The following is a 21924-nucleotide window of genomic DNA, read 5'->3' as shown; positions in this document are numbered from 1 at the left end:
CTGCTGTTTTTGGATGGAATGTCCTCTAAATATCAATTAAATCTATCTGGTGTATTGTGTCATTTAAAGCTTGTGTTTCCTTATTAACTTTCTGTCTGAATGATCTGTCCATTGGTGTACGTGAGGTGTTAAAGTCCCCCACTATTATTGTGTTACTGTCGATTTCCTCTTTTATAGGTGTTAGCAGTTGCCTTATGTATTGAGGTGCTCCTATGTTGGGTGCATATATATTTATAATTGTTATATCTTCTTGGATTGATCCCTTTATCATTATGTAGTGTCCTTCTTTGTCTCTTGTAACAGTCTTTATTTTAATGTCTATTTTATCTGACATGAGTATTGCTATTCCAGCTTTCTTTTGATTTCCATTTGCATGGAATATCTTTTTCCATCCCCTCACTTTCAGTCTGTAGGTGTCCCTAGGTCTGAAGTGGGTCTCTTGTAGACAGCATATATATGGGTCTTGTTTTTGTATTCATTTAGTGAGCCTGTATCTTCTGGTTGGAGCATTTAATCCATTCATGTTTAAGGTAATTATCGATATGTATGTTCCTATTACCATTTTCTTAATTGTTGTGGGGTTGTTTTTGTAGATCCTTTTCTTCTCTTGTGTTTCCCACTTAGAGAAGTTCCTTTAGCATTTGTTGTAGAGTTGGTTTGGTGGTGCTGAATTCTCATAGCTTTTGCTTGTCTGTAAAGCTTTTGATTTCTCCATAGAATCTGAATGAGATCCTTGCCAGGTTGAGTAATCTTGGTTGTAGATATTTCCCTTTCATCACTTTAAATATGTCATGCCACTCTCTTCTGGCTTATAGAGTTTGTGCTGAGAAATCAGCTGTTAACCTTATGGCAGTTCCCTTGTATGTTATGTGTCATTTTTCCCTTGTTGCTTTCAATAATTTTTCTTTGTCTTTAATTCTTGCCAATTTGATTGCTGTTTGTCTCGGCGTGTTTCTCCTTGGGTTTCTCCTGCTTTGGAGTCTCTGTGCTTCCTGGACTTGGGTGGCTATTTCCTGTCCCATGTTAGGGAAGTTTTCGACTATAATCTCTTCAAATATTTTCTCTGGTCCTTTCTCTCTCTCTTCTCCTTCTGGGATCCCTATAATGCGAATGTTGTTGCGTTTAATGTTGTCCCAGAGGTCTCTTAGGCTGTCTTCATTTCTTTTCATTCTTTTTTCTTTATTCTGTTCCACGACAGTGAATTCCACCAGTCTGTCTTTCGGGTCACTTATCTGTTCTTCTGCCTCAGTTATTCTGCTATGGGTTCCTTCTGGTGTATTTTTCATTTCAGTTTGTTTGTTTGTTCCTTAATTCTTGTAGCTGTTTGTTCTTTAATTCTTCTAGGTCTTTGTTAAACATCTCTTTCATCTTGTCACTCTTTGCCTCCATTCTTTTTCTGAGGTCCTGGGTCATCTTTTTTTTTTTTTTTTTTTTTTTTGCTGTACGCGGGCCTCTCACTGCTGTGGCCTCTCCCGTTGCGGAGCACAGGCTCCGGACACACAGGCTCCGCGGCCATGGCTCGCGGGCCCAGCCGCTCCACGGCATGTGGGATCTTCCGGGATCGGGGCACGAACCCGTGTCCCCTGCATCGGCAGGCGGACTCTCAACCACTGCGCCACCAGGGAAGCCCCTGGGTCATCTTCACTATCATTATTCTGAATTCTTTTTGTGGAAGGTTGCCTATCTCCACTTCATTTAGTTGTTTTTCGGGGGTTTTATCTTGTTCCTTCATCTGGTACATAGACCTCTGCCTTTTATCTTGTCTATCTTTCTGTGAATGTGGTTTTTGTTCCACAGGCTGCAGGATTGTCGTTCTTCTTGCTTCTGCTGTCTGCCCTCTGGTGGATGAGGCTATCGAAGAGGCTTGTGCAAGTTTCCTGATGGGAGGGACTGGTGGTGGGTAGAGCTGGCTGTTGCTCTGGTGGGCAGAGCTCAGTAAAACTTTAATCCACTTGTCTGCTGATGGGTGGGGCTGAGTTCCCTCCCTGTTGGTTGTTTGGCCTGAGGTGACCCAACACTGGAGCCTACCCGACTCTTTAGTGAGGCTAGTGGCAGGCTCTGGTAAGGCTCACGCCAAGAAGTACTTCCCAGAACTTCTGCTGCCAGTGTCCTTGTCCTCACGGTGAGACAGAGCCACCCCCCACCTCTGCAGGAGACCCTCCAATACCAGCAGGTAGGTCTGGTTCAGTCTCCTATGGGCTCACCACTCCTTCCCCTTTGTCCCAATGCGCACACTAGTTTGTGTGTGCCCTCCGTTTCCCCCAGTCCTGTCGAAGTCCTGCAATCTAATCCTGGTAGCCTTTAAGTCTGATTCTCTAGGAATTCCTCCTCCCGCTGCCAGATCCTCAGATTGGGAAGCCTGACATGGGGCTCAGAGCCTTCACTCCAGTGGGTGGACTTCTGTGGTATAAGTGTTCTCCAGTTTCTGAGTCACCCACCCAGTAGTTATGGGATTTGATTTTATTGTTGTTGCACCCCTCCTACCATCTCATTGTGGCTTCTCCTTTGTCTTTGGATGTGGGGTGTCTTTTTTGGTGAGTTCCAGTGTCTTCCTGTTGATAATTGTTCAGCAGTTAGTTGTGATTCCGGTGCTCTCACAAGAGGGAGTGAAAGCACATCCTTCTACTCTGCCGTCTTGCTATCTAATCCTCATGGAACTTTTTACTGAACAGTAAATAATTACCTAGTCTAAGTTACCATGAATCTTATGTCAGCAGAATCTGAATTGTTTATAAATAATTATGACTATATCTGAAGTAGAACTTACTATTTGATAGTTTATTAACAGTGTTAAGGTCTGATCTACTTTTTACAAAGAAACTATGATGTGCTCCAGCTGGTTGAAAAGTGAAAACTCAAGGCATCCAAATAGTTTTGTCAGTGAAATGGCAGAACTAATTTGATCACTGATTATTTACCAAATGATTCAAACGATTAAATTGTGTAATTTTTTTTGCACTATGAATATATTCCCTTACAAGGAAACAAAGTAATTCTGCTACCTTTGTCGCCACCATATTAAGAACTGCCTCATCTACACTAATTGATAGATCTTGGGTCTATCCTTTGTAATAATTCTAGTACTGCTTTAAACATGTCTTGGGATTACCAGCTGTCAACAGTTAGAACTTCAAACAGATTCAGTTATATGAGTGGAAGCTGAGCCAGACATTTAATGCCACTTTCACCTGTAGGTGAGAGAAAAAAAAGGAGAGAGAGAGACACCATTATTTATAGGGTTATATGAACTTCAAGTCTGTTTTCGTCATCAAGAGAAGCTGTACTTTAAAGGAAAAGAGACAGGGAATACACTTTCATGAAATACTTTAGCACTCTAAATAAAATATGGGTTTATTTCTGAACTTTTGAACATTTAAAGTTAAAAAATTAGCCCTTAACTCTGTTCAAATTATATTATAAAAATTAATTCTTAAGATATATGCATATATATCACAGACAAAAACATAGAGGAGGGCTTCCCTGGTGGCGCAGTGGTTGAGAGTCCGCCTGCTGCTGCAGGGGACATGGGTTCGTGCCCCGGTCTGGGAAGATCCCACATGCCACGGAGCGGCTGGGCCCGTAGCCGTGGCCGCTGAGCCTGCGCGTCCGGAGCCTGTGCTCCGCAACGGGAGAGGCCACAACAGTGAGAGGCCCGTGTACCATAAAAAAAAAAAAAAACATAGAGGAAAAAGAATAGACTTCAGTTCTAGTTCAGAAAAGGTTTAGAATTTGAATACTGGTTTTAGAGACCCCAAACCTTATGAGTTTAAGAAGCTTACAGACTTGTTGAGGGAAACCTATTCAAACTTTTAAAAGTAAATATGATGATAGGTACAAAGTGCAGCAGGACATGGTGATGGATGCCCTAAATCACCTTGGAAGGAAGACGTGATAGTTGCTTGAACTAGGAGTTGTATATGAGTTGGGATTAGGTTAGAGGACAAGAGCGGGAGTCATTGGGAGAGTCTTCTTGGGTCTATCATGATTCTATTTTGTGAACAGAGACACTGACTGCTTTGTTCTGGACTACCTTTTCAATTTTTTTTTTTTTAATAACAGCAGCCATGGAAGATAGAAATAGTCTCTCTCTCTGGAGGACACTCCAGAATTGAAGGACAGACATGCTTACTCCCCATTATAAAATATTCAGTCCCCCGAAACTCAGGTGCCTTTCCTGTAACCCACTGTGGATACAGGTGTCACCTGGCCTGTGGGGATTGAGGGTCAGGGAACCAGCACAAATGCTGCCTCTGTGGCTACTGCTATTGCTCTGAGTAATAAATTGCCCCTTGTCTCTGACCTGGAAGTCTCATGTCCTCTACCAGGAGGCTAACTTGTGGCAGCCTAACTTGTGGCAGCCTGACTTGTTAGCTTGCAAGTAGGGTAAATTCTCAGGCCCTCTACAGTTGGTGACAGGCATTGTGTTCCTGGGAGAGGGAACAGTATGCACTGTGGCGCAGAGTTGTGAGAAATCACATTTCACATGGGGAACTGTGCCTAGTTACCTATCTTCAGAGCCAAAAAGTGCATGAAGGAGGGCATTTTAGGGGAGAATATGCAGTTGTAGATATAGACAGGACCAGGTTCTGAAGAGATCCTAAATGCCTTGTAGAGGAGTTTGGATTTTATGGGGGCTGTGATTAAGGAATTTTAGCAGAGGAGTGACGTGATCCATTTTATGGGTTAGTTGAATTACTCTAGGAAATATGTGAAGGCTGGATTGAAGATGGGGGCACCTTTTCTCCAGCTGAGAAAAGATAAGATATATTTAGATGTGAAGTCAGTTTAGAAGTAGTGATAGGGTGAAGAAGGGCTCTGAATGACTATCTTAGTCCGTTCAGGCTGCTGTCACATAACATCACAGACTGGGTAGTTTCCAACAACAGAAACTTATTTCTCACTGTTCTGGAGGATGGGAAGGTCAAGGTCAAGGTGCTGGTGGATTCAGTATCTGGTGATGGCTGGCTTCCTGGTTCATAGACTGCTGTCTTTTCCCTGTGTCCTCACATGGTAGAGGGGAAAGAGAGCTCTCTGGGTCTCTTATAAGGGCACTAATCCTATTCATATGGGTTCACCTCCCAAAGGCTCCACCTCCAGACACTCTCACAATGGGGATTAGGATTTCAACATATGAATGGAGGGAGGATGGACACAAACGTTCAGTGTACAGCTATGACTCCTTGGCTTTTGACTGGGCCAATAAAATAAATAGTGATGCTGTTGCAGAGATGTAGCTTATGGGAAGGAAGAGAAGTTCTGGAAAGGAGGGAGGTGAGACTGAATTAGTTTTAAAACAGCTAAATTGAGGCTGAGGTGCTATCTGTAGAAATACTTAATAGACTATCCTGATCTGGAACTCAGGAAGGAGACGAACATATGGGAATCATCAGGGTTTATGTGGTAGATGCATTCTTGTGCAGCATTCAGGAGGACAGGTTGAGAATCAGGTGCAAAGTCAAATCACCTGTGATAAGCGAATCACGCTCTCTGGACCTCAGTTTCCTAGGTCGTAAAAATGGCAGTAATAGTAGTCTCTAACTGAGACCAAGGTGAGAGATGAAGGTTGTTATGAAAATGAAATGAGAACACTTGCTAAGTGCCTCGTACCTCATGAAAGTAAGCTGTTAGCAGTGGCAGCAGGAGTATTAGAATGTGGTCACTGACATCAAGAGATTAGGTGAAATTGTCCAAAGGATGCAGGTGGAATGAGGGGAGAGGATGGAGTCAAGCAGGGGCGAAAAGCCATTAAGGAACTGAAAAGAAGCAACCAGAGAGGTAAGAGGAGAACCAGGAGAGTTTCAAGCAGGATGGAGTGGTCAACATTGAGAAATTCGTCAGAAGGGACAAGGCAGCTAAGGACTAAAAGTCCCCCTTTGAAGTTCACAACCAGAGGATGTGGGTGACCCTAATGGGAGCAATTGTGGGGGCTCTTCATTACTTCTGGCTGCAGTCTAGATTGTGGATGGGCAGGAGGGAGTGGAGACAGCAAGTGTAGACTTTACCTTGAAGACAGTTGTGTAGGGAAAGAAGAGTTGAGGCCGGGGGAGGTTTGAGGTCAAGGGAAAATATCTTTTTTTGGGGGTGGGAGAGACTTCATTCACTCTCTTAAAATATCTATTGAGCCTATTCTGAGTCAGGCTCTGTGGGTGAATAAGATGCAGTCTCCGTCTTCATAGAATTTCTTCTTAGCGTGTGTATATATGATCAGGGAATACATGAGAGAATGAAGATCCAGGGAGCAAATGAGTAAAGAATAGGGCTTGAGATCCTGTAGACAACTCAGCTTTGGACAGAAGGGTTTTGTCATCCAGTGGAGCAGGAGGGTGTTAAGATACGTCAAATGTGGTTTTTGAAAATCACCCATAGAGAAGGAAAAATTACCCACTGAGTGGGTTTGGGTCCTAGTACAGGAAACACCCTCTATTGATGAGGAGATGCAAGATGCAAGGAGATGCAAGGAGATGCAAGGTATTTTGTTTCGTTCATGTACTATAAGTACATGAACGAAACAAAATATTTATGATGAGGGCTTCCCTGGTGGTGCAGTGGTTGAGAGTCCGCCTGCCGATGCAGGGGACACGGGTTCGTGCCCCGGTCCAGGAGGATCCCACATGCCGCGGAGCAGCTAGGCCCGTGAGCCATGGCCGCTGAGCCTGCGCATCCAGAACCTGTGCTCAGCAGCGGGAGAAGCCACAACAGTGAGAGGCCCGCGTACTGCAAAAAAAAAAAAAAAAAAAAAATTTATGATCGTGTTCAGAACATAATAGTTGCCAAGTACATGTTAATGGAATTTGAATTGGTGATTCAGAACCTCTAGGCTACATCAGGGAGAGCCTTTTTTTCTTTTGGCCGCGGCCGTGTGTCATGTGGGATCTTAGATCCCCGACCAGGGGTGGAACCCATGCCCTCTGTGTTGGGAGTTCAGAGTCTTAACCACTGGACCGCCAGGGAAGTCAGGAAGAGCATTTTAAAGCTTCAGTGGTATCATAAGTGATGAGGTCAGTTGTTGAAAACTGGACTGGTTCAATAGACTGTGATGATAGAGAGCTGATATTTTTTTCTGGCAAGATTACTTTCTTGGGGGAAGCCACCAGTACTGAATTTGATCATCTTAAAAAATTCCTTGAAAGTATGTTAAATAATGCATCAGGGTTTAAAGCCGTCCAAGCAGCACTATATTGTTTTCTATGGTGCTGGCCTTTGTTGGCTCTATGAGGCTTATGTTTAACCTGAGTCCCCCGGTGGGATGTTTGTAACCCGTAGTGAGTGTGACAGTTAGGACATTTTCAGGTTTTATATGTAATACGAGTTCAAGAAAGCTCTTTCTAGACAGAGCAGCGTGTGTGAACTAATGTCTATTTCTTCCTCTATTTGGGTTTCAGCCTCTTAAGCTCTGAAATGCTGCGACTTCATTAAATTCTAATGCCTCTGTTTTTCTCCTGCAGGATTCTGCATCAGAAGCATGTAAAATGGATTGCTTGGTCTAAAACAGAAAACAGTAGCAATGTTTTGCTGAGTTTCCAGACCTTTCCCAACATGGAACCAATAACCTTCACAGCAAGGAAACATCCGTTTCCTAGCGAGGTCTCGGTGGAATTTAGCCTCCAGCTGGTGGGCTTCTTACCCGTGCATTCTCTGACCACCATGCCCATGCTGCCTTGGGTCGTGGCAGAGGTGCGAAGGCTCAGTGGGCAGTCCTCCAAAAAGGAGTCTGGTACCAAGCAAGTCCACCTTTGTGTTTCACCCTCCGGACTGAGATGTGAGCCTGAGCCAGGAAAAAGTCAACAATGGGATCCACTGATCTGTTCCAGCATCTTCGAGTGTAAGCCTCAGCGAGTTCACAAACTGATTCATAACAGTCAAGACCCAAGTTATTTTGCTTGTCTGATTGAAGACGATGCAGCCAGTCAGCAGAGTATCTGCTATGTGTTCAAAGCTGATGGTCAAACAAAAGTAAGTGGAGGTGGGGATCAAAAAAGATGAAGGTGTGGCTGGATAGTTTTTGTTGTACAGGATCAGAACATTTATTTTAAGATACTGGAATTAATAAGAAGTTAATGCTGTAGTTATACATAGATTATTTCACTGGATTTTCGGTTCATGGGGATAAGTTCTTTATAGTCTTGAAGAACATTTGATAATAGATATTAAAATGAGAAGTTTCTGAGTTCAAAAATTCAACAGAGAAATCTTTCTAAGCATGTACATAAGAGCTGAACTATCAGGATTCAGATCATTTAAGATGTGTGTTCTAAAGCAGTGCTTCGCACACAGAAATGTGCCTATGAAGGACCTGGGGATCTTGTTAAAATGCAAAATCTGATCCAGTAGGTCTGGGATGGACCTTGAGAGTCTGCATTTCTAACAAGCCTCCAGGTGACGCAGGCGCTGCTCCTTTGAAGACTGCATTTTGAGTAAAAAAGTTCTAGATCAGCGAGCTCCACATTTTTTATCTTGTTAACACAAACATATTTATTTATAAGCTGTATAAGAGTATTATTAGGCAGTTTCCCAAGGTATTATATTCACTTAGGCAGAGACCATTGGTAAAAAATAGAGAATATGAATCTAAGTTTTGATACTTTCAGGTTTTTTTTTTTTTTTTTTGGCTAACTTCATGTCTGATCTGACCAGCTTGTTGTTATATCTTATGATACGGGTGAGAAAGATATTATATGAGAAATGGTAAAAAACAATATCACCAGCTCTACTATTTTCCCATTTATTTGTGCTTGTATTGTTGCTAGCATATTTTTGCAGTTCTGTGCAGGACTCATTCAAAGCCACCTGGCCGTTTTGTGAGGGTTACTTTAGATACAATTGAAAATATAACCCCGACAGTCACTTTCTCAGTTCGGCCCATGTAAACTGGCTACAGAAAGCAAGCAAGCAGGTGAGGGCCTTGCTGCTAACCCCACGAGCTGAGGAATGCCCATGCTAGGCCTTGAGTGCCTCGCCGGCCTGTGTGGCTGTCTGCCCCACACACTGGAGCAGACTCTGAGGATGCTAATGCCAATCCTTGTGGTAAATGTCAGTGAATAGAAAGAGAAATGCTAGTGTTTTCTCCCTGCACCCCACTGGGGTTTTTTTTGCATACCCTCCGTGTTGCATGAACCTCATTTGGAAATTAACATTCTTGGTGACTAAGTGGATTTGTGGAGACTCACTTTTGTTTGTTCTTTCCTTGGTTCTCTCACTCGTTCAGATTGTTGCTCCAGGTACTGGGTGGGAGGATGTAGTACAGGTTAGAAGGGAGACAGAAGTGGCAGCAGGTAAATACCACATGGTCTGTGGACAGGGAGTGATGGGAAGACAGAGAATGGGGCTTAACACACTGGAGTATAAGGAAGGCTTTTTGAAATAATGGCTCATCTGGAGCTAAAAACCACTATTTTATGCACAAAATAGGATATCTTCTTAATAAAAAGCATTCGATGTTATTGTTCATGCATCTCAGGTGGGACAGCGTCCCAGTTCAGAGGGACTAACTTCCGGGATTCTAGTCCTATCTGCCACCTGTAAACTAGGTGGCCTCAGGCAACGCTGAGCCTGTTTCCTTATCTGTAAAATGGGGATAATTACAGTCTCTATCTCGTAGAGTTGCTGGGAGGACTAAATGAACTAGAATGGAACCTAAAACTAGTACGCATTTAGGGCTATAAAAATTTTCACTAAAGAAAGTTTTACCAGAAGCAGATTACATGCTAATTTCACTTCTAGTCTTAAGTAAAAAGAAAAAGAGACCAAGACGAGTGTCTTCAGCTCTCAGGATGAGATCCTGGTCATCCTTGAGCAACATTTTTATAAACTAGACACTTAAAAAACTGCATAAGTAACTTTAATGGTTGCTTTTATTTGGGCAGATTCCAGAATGAAAATTAGAGGACTGAACAGCCTGTACTCCGTGCCAGGTCTATATAAGGACTGAGTTTCCTTGGGGGGAGTTTTTTCATGGAATAGTTGTTCAACACTTTACACTTTTGACTTTTTCCCAAAATCTTTTATAGCCATCTGAGACCAGGCTTCTAGCCAGTTATTCAGCTACCTGACAGGAGGAGAGATTTATAACTAAATTCTGGAACTGGGGCTTTGAGTCGTGCTGAAAGTAAAGAATTGGCCTTACTCTGTGTTCTAAAAAGCCATGGTAGAAATATGAATCTGTTCTTAAGTTATTTTTGGCTTGCTTACAATTTTTACAAACAAATTGCCAGTACTCAGAGTAATAAATTACTGTCATCCTGCTGGTTTTATAAAAGAGTAATTTGTAACATAAGCATCTCAGTCAGTGATTCTCCTGTTGTCGGAAACTGAATGGTAAACCAAATTGGCCCTGATTCTAGCTGACATGATATCCTTTATGTTCTTGGGACATCCTGGCACGGTATCTCATAACAGAAGATTATCTGCTATCGGAGCATGTTAACCTATGTCATCATTTCTCCTATTTGTAGCATTTGCTCAGTGAAATAATTCTGTAGATTATGGCCTCTTCTAAATAAATGAGGTCAGTATCCACCTGTATTTGCCAGAAAAGATATATGCATTTACTGCCAGGGTCATAAGCACAGAACTACTGTGTGAGAGGAAACGCTTTAAGCAGCATATAAATTAACTTATTGAAGGTCTAGGGAGAAGAGACACAAAAAGGAATAGTTTTATAAGCACAACATGAGATTCTGTTTCCCATTGTATGTTCCATAGAATATGCTCAAGGTGTTCCACACAGAAAAGCTTCCATGATCAAAATATATTAGGGCAGCATCTCAAACTTTTTGATCTGAAGACCCTTTTCACTCTAAAAAATTATTGAGTATCCCAAAGAGTTTAATGTGGGTTATATCTATTAATACTTTTATATTAGAAATTAAAACTGAAAAATTATAAAGGTTTTAATTTATTGAAAAACAAAATAAGCCCCATATATGTAAGCCTAAACAATATTTTTTTGTGAAAAATAATTGTATTTTCCCAAAAATTTAGTGATAAGAGTGGCATATGGACCTCCCTGGTGGTGCAGTGGTAGAGAGTCCGCCTGCCGATTCAGGGGACACAGGTTCGTGCCCCGGTCCGGGAGGATCCCACATGCCATGGAGCAGCTGGGCCCGTGAGCCATGGCCGCTGAGCCTGCGCGTCCAGAGCCTGTGCTCCGCAGCGGGAGAGGCCACAGCAGTGAGAGGCCCGCATACCGCAAAAAAAAAAAAAAAAAAAAAAAAAAAGAGTGGCATAGTTTTACTTTTTGTTTGTTTGGTTTTTTGCAAATCTCTTTCATGTCTGGATCAATAGTCAACTATTAATTCTCAGCTGCTTCTCCAGTCATTCTTCTGTGATATGTTGTTTTGGTTGAGCATATGAAGAAAATTTGGCCTCACACAGATTTGTAGTAGGAAAAAGGAGAAATATTTTATAACCTTTTTAGAAAATTGTGGATATTTTTCTTTAATACTATACCAAAACTCGACAAATGGTAGTTTCTTAAAGGTTTGTTGCAATATGAAATCTGAAACCATATCAAAGCACTTTTTGCACTTTGTTATATTAAAATCCATTAGTCTATCTTGTGCTTTAATGAATCTTTTAAGCCTGAATGATTCTGTAACATCATGCATTGATTATTTGGAAAATATTGGTTCACTGAGTTGTATAGACCACACTCTGAGAACTGCTGTATTAGGGAAACACTGTACTTTCTATTGCACTCTTCAATCATACATTAGTTCATTAAATCCCCAAGTTTATTGGACCATAGATTACATTTTCTCATAACTTCCAAGAACATCCCTCAGCACGCATGTGAACACAGTGGCATAAGGTTGTGGGTTGAAGTTTAGTTTTGAGTTAGGGTCTGTGGCAGGAAATGAAAACATCCACTCTGGGAAACATATGGATGCATGGGTGACCCTGACTAGGTCTTTACCCCATCACATGGCAAAGAAATCAAGAGTTCCTCCTGGACTCAGCCCTAGAAAAAGTGTAAAGTCTTAGAAAATTATCTCAAGATTCTTTCCTTCTGCAGTTCTTCAGCTTTGTCTCTTCTAAGAAGAACATCAGATTTGCCACTCCCTTGAGTATTACTGTAGATCACTCAGAAAAGTATTTACATTTTAGTGCTTTTTTTAATCTACAAAGTAAAAAGCTCTGCTTCCTTTAAGAGACTTTCCAGCAATGAGTTGCAGGCAGCAGAAGTGTTGGGCTGAGGCTTCTGACATTGTATGTTGCTGTCTTATGCCAATAAAAGGAAAGAATGGATTCTGAATGGAGAATGGCAAGGATTATTGAGCTGGTAATAAGTGGAGGAGAAGTGTAGGCTGGTGTTCAGTGGGCAGTACGTGGGACCTGGGGTAAGGCAGAAATTGGGTGTGTGGAACTAGTTTTGCTGTAAGTGCCCATTCTTCTTCATCTGACTTATCATACCTATAACCTGTCCTGGCTTTTCAAACACTGTTCCTGACTTTAGTCAGATCTGATCTTCTAGATCTGGTGTCCAGTCTGGGCACAGTGTAGGGGTTTCATAGCTGTGATGGGATTGGTGTCATTAATCCAACAGTGCTCACGGGCTTCCCCTTCTGCACCCTCCCTAAGAGGGTCTTGGATTTGTTAGAATCTTTTTTTTGCGGTATGCGGGCCTCTGACTGCCGTGGCCTCTCCCATTGCGGAGCGCAGGCTCCGGACGCGCAGGCTCAGCGGCCATGGCTCACGGGCCCAGCCGCTCCGCGGCATATGGGATCTTCCCGGACCGGGGCATGAACCCATGTCCCCTGCATCGGCAGGCGGACTCTCAACCACTGCGCCACCAGGGAAGCCCTAGAATCTTGCTAGCTTCTTTCCTCCTTCTCCCAAGGAGGAAGTGTTATCTCTTGCTGGGACATAATAAAGTACTAAATCCTTAGGAATTAGGAGGAAGGAAAAGTGTGGCCAAGGAGCTTGGGTTGGGGGTTGGAGGAGCTGGAGTAACTGCATGGGAGGTAGACTTCTAGAAATAAGTCTTCTTCTAGAAGAGGACTTTACTAAATGTTACTGAGGAAGATGTGTTTGAGAGAATGTCAATGTCCTTTGAAAGAATGGGTTTCCTTTTCCATGAGTTTTGACAACGAAACTTCATTTCTTGAGGAGGATCTATATCTGAGACTGAACCCTGTGGGCTCCCATACTGCTAATTTTAAGAGTACTTAACTATTTATAGGCTTAATTTAAGATCAATAAAGGTTTCCTTCTGAAATTTTCAGTAAAGAACCAGTGTATTCTCTCATGAGGCCCTGTAAGCACACTGTCTTTCTCAGTAACTTACGGACAGTGACCTCACCTAGACGCTCTGGATTCGTTGTGTTGCATATCGGTCGAAAAGGTGGTCTGAAGTTGTTTTCCTTTGATTAGCAGGATTAATACGTAAGTCCCCTATATTAAAAGCCCAAGTTGCTTTGGCTGAGTTTTATGATTTAATTAACAATTTAAAAAAATTTTGTTTTTGATCGTAGCTTTGTTTCAGTTGCATTTTACCCATTACTCATTGATCTTAATAATTCCCCATCTGCTTGGAATTTTAAGTTAATGACTTAAAATATGCACCACTTATTTAAGGATTTTCAGTAGAGGCTGGCTTCGGTGGCATCTCTTGCTTGGCTGTTATATTTGCTGGCTCGTTACTTTCTTTCTTTGCTGGAGCAAAGATTGAAATTATAACATTGAGCTGGAGCGTTTTGTTCCTGAGGGTGATTATCCTGAAGCTCATAGTATTATTTTGCAGCTCTTCTTATCTAGAGCCCTTTCTGTATTGGGTCTTCATTTCTAAATATCAGACAATAGTCTTTCTTTGCTACTCAGGGAATGGTTCTGAGAAGGCTTTGTGGCGTATGTTTTGGAGGATTTTTTAATGGATGTTAAAATTGCCAGTGGGCATCTTTAATCCATTCTGGTTATTATGTAAGGTTTCATTTGGGGGCCCACTCGGCGGCTATGACTCAGTGCATGGTTGCACAGAGCAGTGTATCCATGTCAGTCCATCAGCACTTGACCGTCTGTCACATAGACAGAAGTCAGTTGCTGGGTGCAGAGATTGTCAGGGATTCTTTTTCATCTATAAAAAGAATGTCCCAAACTGCATGAACTCCGAAGTATTTGTTGGAAGGTTTGGGTCTATGACACAGGACTGATTATGTAATTTATTTTTGACTTTGAAAAAGGAGTCTGAGGGTTTCAGAAGCATCCACCTTGTGATAAGTGCTTAGATAATTTTTTAGAAGTCTTTATTTTCAATGCATATCACTTTCTATAGCTTTGCATTTTTCACCAAATGCTTTGTGTTTGATAATTATTTTTATAATATAAATCTGTTCCTAAGAATAGACTTTACAAGTATCTTGAACCTAAAGTTGACTTGTATCTTAAAAGGATTTATTTATAGCCTAGACCTCCACTGTCCAGTACAATAATCAATAGTCATCTATGGCTATTGAGTCATCTATGGCTATGGCTGGTCTGAATTGAGATGTACTGTGTCAAAACAGTGGATTTCGGGCTTCCCTGGTGGCGCAGTGGTTGAGAGTCTGCCTGCCGATGCAGGGGACACGGGTTTGTGCCCCGGTCTGGGAAGATCCCACATGCTGCGGAGCGGCTAGGCCCGTGAGCCATGGCTGCTGAGCCTGTGCATCCGGAGCCTGTGCTCCACAACGGGAGAGGCCACAACAGTGGGAGGCCCACGTACTGCAAAACAAACAAACAAACAAACAAGCAAAAACCCAGTGGATTTCAAAGACTTGGTTTGAAAAAAGGAATGTAAAAATATCTTAATAATTTTCTATATTGGTTACATGTGAAATTATAATATTTTATATATATTGGGTTAAATCAAATATAATACTGAAATTAATTTCACCTTTCTGAATGTGCCTACAAGAAAATTTAAAATTACATATGTAGCTTGCATCCTCCTTTTACTAGTCAGGTCTGGACTAGTTACCTAGCAAGGATTTCTGGAAATAATTTGAACATTTATCACAGAGTGACGTCAAGTTTCCCCCTTTTCTTTGCTGCCTTCTGTTTGTTAATGATAGAATTTTGCTCAAAGTTACTCTGAAAGAACCACATTAAAAACTGGGACCTGGGGACTTCCTTGGTGGTCCAGTGGTTAAGACTCCGCACTACCACGTCAGCGGGCGCGGGTTCGATAGGACCTGTTTTTTTCTTTTTTTTTTTGGCCACGCCATGTGGCTTGCAGGATCTTCGCTCCCCGACCAGGGCTCGAACCTGCGGCCTCGGCAGTGAAAGCATGGAGTCCTAACCACTGGATCGCCAGGGAATTCAAGAACCTATTTTTAATTCTAGATGCATATTGCAGTGGATGAGCACTCTGTGGGCCACTAATTTGGGATATGGTTAAAGAGATAAATCTCTTGTTTCCGCTTTTTCTCTTGTTTGAATATTTTTCTTTCTTCTGGATGCTTAGGGGTCCACCCCCACTTAACTGCTGCCTGTGATCCTGAACCAACAACCAAAGCCAGCAACTGGAGAGCTGGCCTGGCTCAGAGAAAGCCTCAGAAGAGGCTGGATTGGGGGTGGGGCTCGGGGGAGGAGCCTGATGCAGGACATACCAGAAAACTTACATGTGACTTCAGGGCAGCCCGTCCTGCAGGAGCCCTTTCCTGGCTGCTTCAGTTCCAGCAGGACATCAGAAGTCTTCCTTTCCTGTGGTCAAGTGATGTAGGTATTTGAAATGTTGCAGATTTTTTTTTAACATCTTTATTGGAGTATGATTGCTTTACAATGGTGTGTTTCTGCTTTATAACAAAGTGAATCAGCCATACATATACATATATCCCCGTATCTCTTCCTGCTTGCATCTCCCTCCCACCCCTATCCCACCCCTCTAGGTGGACACAAAGCACTGAGCTGATCTCCCTGTGCCATGCGGCTGCTTCCCACTAGCTATCTATTTTACATTTGGTAGCGTATATATGTCCATGCCACTCTCTCACTTCGTCCCAGCTTATCCTTCCCCCTCCCTGTGTCCTCAAGTCCATTCTCTATGTCTGCGTCTTTATTCCTGTCCTGCCCCTAGGTTCTTCAGTACCATTTTTTTTTTTAGATTCCATATATATGTGTTAACATACGGTATTTGTTTTTCTTTTTCTGTCTTCCTTCACTCTGTATGACAGACTCTAGGTCCATCCATCTCACTACAAATAACTCAGTTTTGTTCCTTTTTATAGCTGAGTAATATTCCATTGTATATATGTGCCACATCTTCTTTATCCATTCATCTGTCGATGGACACTTAGGTTGCTTCCATGTCCTGGCTATTGTAAACAGAGCTACAATGAACATGAAATGTTGCAGATTTTACATTAATTCTTTCTTTGGAATGCGACCAGTGTACCGTGTACTTGGTTGGGGGCTAGGGTACAAAATCAAGCTGCAATTGCCCCCTTAAGAAGTAGCATGATGCTTTAGATGCTTTATATGCCAAATAGAGATTCTGAATGCGGCACTGCCAGGAGTCAGCAAACATCTGTAAGTTATGAAAGAGCAAATTTGAGTGACTTGGGAGGAGGCCTAGTGTAATAAGTGTCTGCAGTTGTGAAAAGCTGCTGTGTATAAAAAGACATAGACAAATTCTGAATTGCTCCAGAGGGTAGAACCAGGAGCAAGAGAAGTTTCTAGAGACAGATTTTTGGCTCCTCCTCACAATGATAGCCATCAAATAATTAAATGGGTTCTATTGAACAGTAGACGTGGATGGAGGTTTCACCTGGCAAGACATCATCTTCCTGTGTCCACATGCCCCACTGTGAGGAAGGTACTCCTGACAACGTTCCCTTTCATTTCAGACAACTGAGTTGTTCCTAAACCTCTTATGCTGAGATGAAGTTGTTTCCTGTAATGTCTAGTTGTTTGTCATTGATCTGTCTTCTGGAAGGACCCTCCGGAATGTAATGCATTTTCCATGAGACATTTGAGTGGGTTTTAAAGACCCCCTAGGAATTTCCCAGGGCGATGAGTTGGGTGCAGATTTTTTTTTAACTTTTTATTTTGTATTGGAATATAGCCGGTTAACAATGTTGTGATAGTTTCAGGTACACTGCAAAGGGACTCAGCCATACATACACATGTATCCATTTTCCCCGAGACTCCCCTCTGTTGGGTGCAGATTGAATGGATGTCCTAAGTAGAGGATATAGCATGTGCCAAGCCAGAGCGGGACAAGTGCAGAGATGTCCACTGTAGCTGGAGCTGCTGCGATTAATGTTTTGCAAATTGCATGGTCAGAGATGAGACGGGAAGGAAAGACTGGGGTCAGATTTTACAGGGCTTGGTCTGCCTTGCTAAGGGTGTTGGGTGTTCTTCTTAAGAAGGTTGTTCTGTAAGTGTCAGTCATGAGAGGCATTAATCAGGGAAGTGAAATAATTGGATTTGTTTTTAGATTTTGCAGTGTAGTATGGAGTAGAGGGATGAGAGACAGAGGAGGGAAGCCAGTTAGGAGGCTATCACAGTAGTCTTGTGAAAAATCAGTGTCTTTTTATTTATTTATTTATTTATTTATTTATTTATTTATTTGGCTGCACTGGTTCTTAGTTGCGGCATGTAGGCTCTTAGTTGCGGCATGCGGGATCCAGTTTCCTGACCAGGGATCGAACCCGGGTCCCCTGCATTGGGAGTGTGGAGTCTCATCCACTGCACCACCAGGGAAGTCCCCAAGCAGTGTCTTGATCCATAATTATAATATGCAGTAGCTTGTTCCTGATGAACCCATGTTGATGTCTTCTGATCACTTTCCCCTCTGCTCCCAGAAAGGTTTTAATAGTTTGTTTATTGGCCTCTAATGGAAGAAAAAGTCAGTCAGGTTCTGATTTCCTGTCCTACTGATGCTGACATGCTTGGTTCCTAAGGAATGATATAAAAAATAACATAGGGCTTCCCTGGTGTCACGGTGGTTGAGAGTCCGCCTGCCGATGCACAGGACGCGGGTTTGTGCCCTGGGCCGGGAAGATCCCACATGCCGCGGAGCGGCTGGGCCCGTGAGCCATGGCCGCTGAGCCTGCGCATCCAGAGCCTGTGCTCTGCAACGGGAGAGGCCACAACAGTGAGAGGCCCACGTACCGCAAAAACAAAACAAAACAAAACAAAACAAAACATAGAAGTGAAATTCCTGATCTGCTTCTGCTTGGTCTTCTAAAATGTATATCCTGGTACCTCTCATCTTACAAACAAACCCTCCCCTAACCTCATTTCCCATTCCAGCTTCCTCCAGTTACTGGCCCAACTTTCTGCTCCATTCTTCAAGAGTTGCCATGGTGGCTAACTTTGCTTCCACTCACCCATTTTCTCCTTAGGTTTACCAATTGAACTTCTGTCTTGATCATAGTCCACTGATGGCTCTTATCATATCACTTGCCACCTCCAGCTTGTGAAATCTGGTGATCCGTTCTCTGCATTTCTCTTATCCAGTTTCTCAGTAGCTTTTGGCATAGTTGACAGGCGAGTGTTTCTTCTGTTTTAAAACACTCTCCTCTCTTGGCTTTTGGAAAACCACACCCTCCTGTTTTCCCTTTGACTACAATAGTGGTTTCTACCCAGTCTCCTTTGTTTGTTCTTCTTCTTCTTAATTCTGAGTTTTATGTCCCTTGAGACTCAGCCTTCTATATTTCTCTTCTAGACACTCTTTCCAGATGAACTCGTCATAGCATTAAATACCACCTATTTGATGTTGACTCCCAAAGTTAATTTATGGCTTAGACTCACCAATGAGTTCCAGACTTGTCTACCCAGTTCCGAACTTGACATTTCTACTTAGCTGTTAATTAGACATCTGAAACTCAACATGGTTAAAATAGAACCCTTGAATTTACTCCCCACCAACCCATGGTTTTCCCAGTCTTCTATAGCTCTTACGTGACAATGACAGTTGCTACAGCCAAAATCTAGGAGTCATCTTTCTCCTAGATTTTCTCCTAGATTTCTTTCTTTCCTTCACACTCTTATCCAAATTATTCAAGACCCATTCCAAATGTGTCACTTCTCTGATTCCATGGCTAATCCCGAGCCCACAGCTCCATCATCTGTCATCTGGAACGCTGCAGTACTTCCTAACTTTTCTCCCTGTTTCCTTTCTTGCTTCTTCTTTCCACCAAGCAAGCATCCAGGGCATCTCTAGAAAACCTATCAATTCATGCCACTCCCCTGCTCAAAACCTCTCTAGGGACTTCCCCATGTATTTAGACTAAAATCCTGGATCTTTGCTGGGGTTTCCACGTGGATCTCATTTTTCACACTCTTTCCAGTGCTCTCTGGACCCCAGCCACCCTGATGTTCACTTTACTAAAACATGACGACCTCCTTTGTCACATGGGGTCTTGTATTTGTTGTTGCCTCTGCCTGGAAGGCTCTGTTCCCAGCTCTTCATGCGGTTGGTTCCTTAGATCATTATGAACTCAGTTCAACCTCATCCTCTGGCATCCCAGTGGAAAGTACCCCCGCACCAGTCACTGACACTCCATCCAGTTTTAATGTCTTTGTAGCACTTATCACTATCTGGAATTATCTTGTTGGTTCATATGCTTCCTTGTTTACCATCTCCCTGCCTGCCTGAGAAACAAGAGAGCAGGGCCCTTGCCTGTCTTGTTCCTGGCCAGTCCCTGACGCCCAGAACCATGCCTGCTACAGAGTGGGTGCTTCATGAATGAATGAGTGGATGTTACCTTTTTGTATTCATTCTTGGAGATGTGCCCCGCTTTTTTTTTTTTTTTTTTTTTTTTTTTGCGGTATGCGGGCCTCTCACTGTTGTGGCCTCTCCCGTTGCAGAGCACAGGCTCCGGACACGCAGGCTCAGCAGCCATGGCTCACGGGCCCAGCCGCTCCGCGGCATGTGGGATCTTCCCGGACCGGGGCACGAACCCGTGTCCCCTGCATCGGCAGGCAGACTCTCAACCACTGCGCCACCAGGGAAGCCCCCCCACTTTTTTATTTTTAGTTTTTTAGTCAAATCTCATCTGGAAACCCTCTATGCAGTCATATTAGTTTATTTCTTTGTTCTTCTTCTCCTTCCTCATCAGGAAAGATTTCTCTTGTTCAGTCAGGATTTCAGTCTTAGATACCATCCCTCTCTTCCCATCCCGCCTGAACCTCTTTCCCCTCAGAGTCTTTGTTCATAAGATAATATTCATTGGCTCTCAGCTCACAGTTCTCTTCTTCGGTTTTTCTTTTTTTTTTTTTTTTTTTTTTTTTTTGCGGTACGCGGGCCTCTCACTGTTGTGGCCTCTCCCGTTGCGGAGCACAGGCTCCGGACGCGCAGGCTCAGTGGCCATGGCTCATGGGCCCAGCCGCTCCGCGGCATGTGGGATCTTCCCGGACTGGGGCATGAACCCGTATCCCCTGCATCGGCAGGCGGACTCTCAACCACTGCGCCACCAGGGAAGCCCTCTTCTTCGGTTTTTATGAACACAAATTTTGGGGACATTTATTGGTGATAGTGTTTTTTTTTTTTAGAATGTCTTAAATTTTATTTATCAGTTCTGAAGGAAAATGTCAAAACTATTTCAGCAGCCTTGATTCTTTTGAAGCCAAATCTTATGTCCCTACTGCCTCCACCTAATGAAATTAACTCAAGAACAGCCTCTATTGGATGCTGTCTTTGAATATTAATGCCCTAGGAGTAGAGAATCTATTTTTCAGCTGGAATAGTTGTCACTATTAACTAATTTACTTGGTAGCAAGTGAGAAAACTGAATTGTCCTTTAATTGGACATGCATTTGTTGACAGGATAATGCATTCGCTGGCCGTCTGCAGTGGACAGCTGGTGCTTTCCTCCGCTCCTATCCCTCCCGGTCTTTTGCTGGAAAGAGGACCTCCTTCCTTTGGGGAGTGTAGCCCCTCCTCTCCATAGGAGTCCAGGATGGGTCACTCCTTACTCTCTGTTCTGTCCCAAGTAGTCAACAAAGTGGTGACATAGGTCCCAGGGAGACAATCCTGTGAATTTCCTATGTGGACTCCAGGAGGAAGATTCTGTCCCTGTTCTAGATGCCTGAGGCTGAGATATTGGATATCTGAATCTTTCTGGTGTCATACCTCACTGTCCCCTGCCACAGGGAGACAGAGGATGACAATGTCCATTACCAGGGAATTATTATTGGTGATAGTTTGGGGAAATATTTCATGATTGCTGAATAGTCTTTACTACTGGTTAACTTTGTGGTGTGTAAGTTAAGTCCTTTTAGCTGTGATTTGAGCCCATATTTTTTGGCATCAACTTTGTTTTCCCCCCAAATAAATACATTTTCTGATTATAGAGGCATTTATGCTGAATATAAAAAAATAGTACAGAGTTAAAATTAAAAGTTCCCGTTTAATCCCACCTCCTAGAGAGAAACTAACATTAATAGATTGGTATATATCCTTATAGATTTTATTCTTTTATTATACAAACAAATGTTTCTATATGTAATCAATTTATATATTCATTTCTACGCATATCTTTTAAAGCTCAGCCTCCCTTTCGATCTCTGTCTATCTATCTATATAATAGAAAATATATACACACATGTAGGTATAGATATAGATATACTTTAGACATTTTTTATTGTAGTAGAGATGCATCCTTTTGAGTGACTGCACAGTTTTGTGCAGCAGGATGAAGGGAAAGGCTAGTTTCATGACTGGCAGAAGTGCTGTCAGGTGACAGCATCATCTTTGTTAAGCTTTGATGAGCCATTTTGGTAATGAAAAGAGAGCATGGCCAGGATGGGCTGGAAGTGACCAGAGACGTGTGATCTGCCTACCATAAGAAAGAAACAAGATATGAAGCAAAAAAAGCAAAAATAAGCAAGTGTAACTACATCAAACTAAAAGGCTTCCGCACAGCAAGGGAAACCATTAGCAAAATGAAAAGACAACCTGTGGAATGGGAGAAAATATTTGCAAGGTATATATCTGATAAG

General features: G+C 42.7%; 1 protein-coding gene across 6 annotated transcripts in view; it reads left to right on the top strand.

Moving 5' to 3' along the window:
* TBC1D1 (TBC1 domain family member 1) overlaps nt 1–21924 on the top strand; it is a 231997-nt gene that overhangs the window by 17721 nt on the left and 192352 nt on the right. For all 6 annotated transcript variants that reach the window (XM_060111224.1, XM_060111254.1, XM_060111233.1 and 3 more), the window contains exon 2: nt 7446–7953. In XM_060111224.1, the coding sequence (XP_059967207.1) occupies nt 7537–7953 (417 nt within the window). In that variant the 5' untranslated portion in view covers nt 7446–7536. The remainder of the gene's footprint in view (nt 1–7445; nt 7954–21924) is intronic.

The sequence above is a fragment of the Mesoplodon densirostris genome, chromosome 1 (assembly GCF_025265405.1).
Source record: "Mesoplodon densirostris isolate mMesDen1 chromosome 1, mMesDen1 primary haplotype, whole genome shotgun sequence".
Taxonomy (NCBI): domain Eukaryota; kingdom Metazoa; phylum Chordata; class Mammalia; order Artiodactyla; family Ziphiidae; genus Mesoplodon; species Mesoplodon densirostris.
The sequence above is the reverse complement of the archived record's forward strand: the minus strand, read 5'-3'. Positions and strand labels throughout refer to the sequence as shown.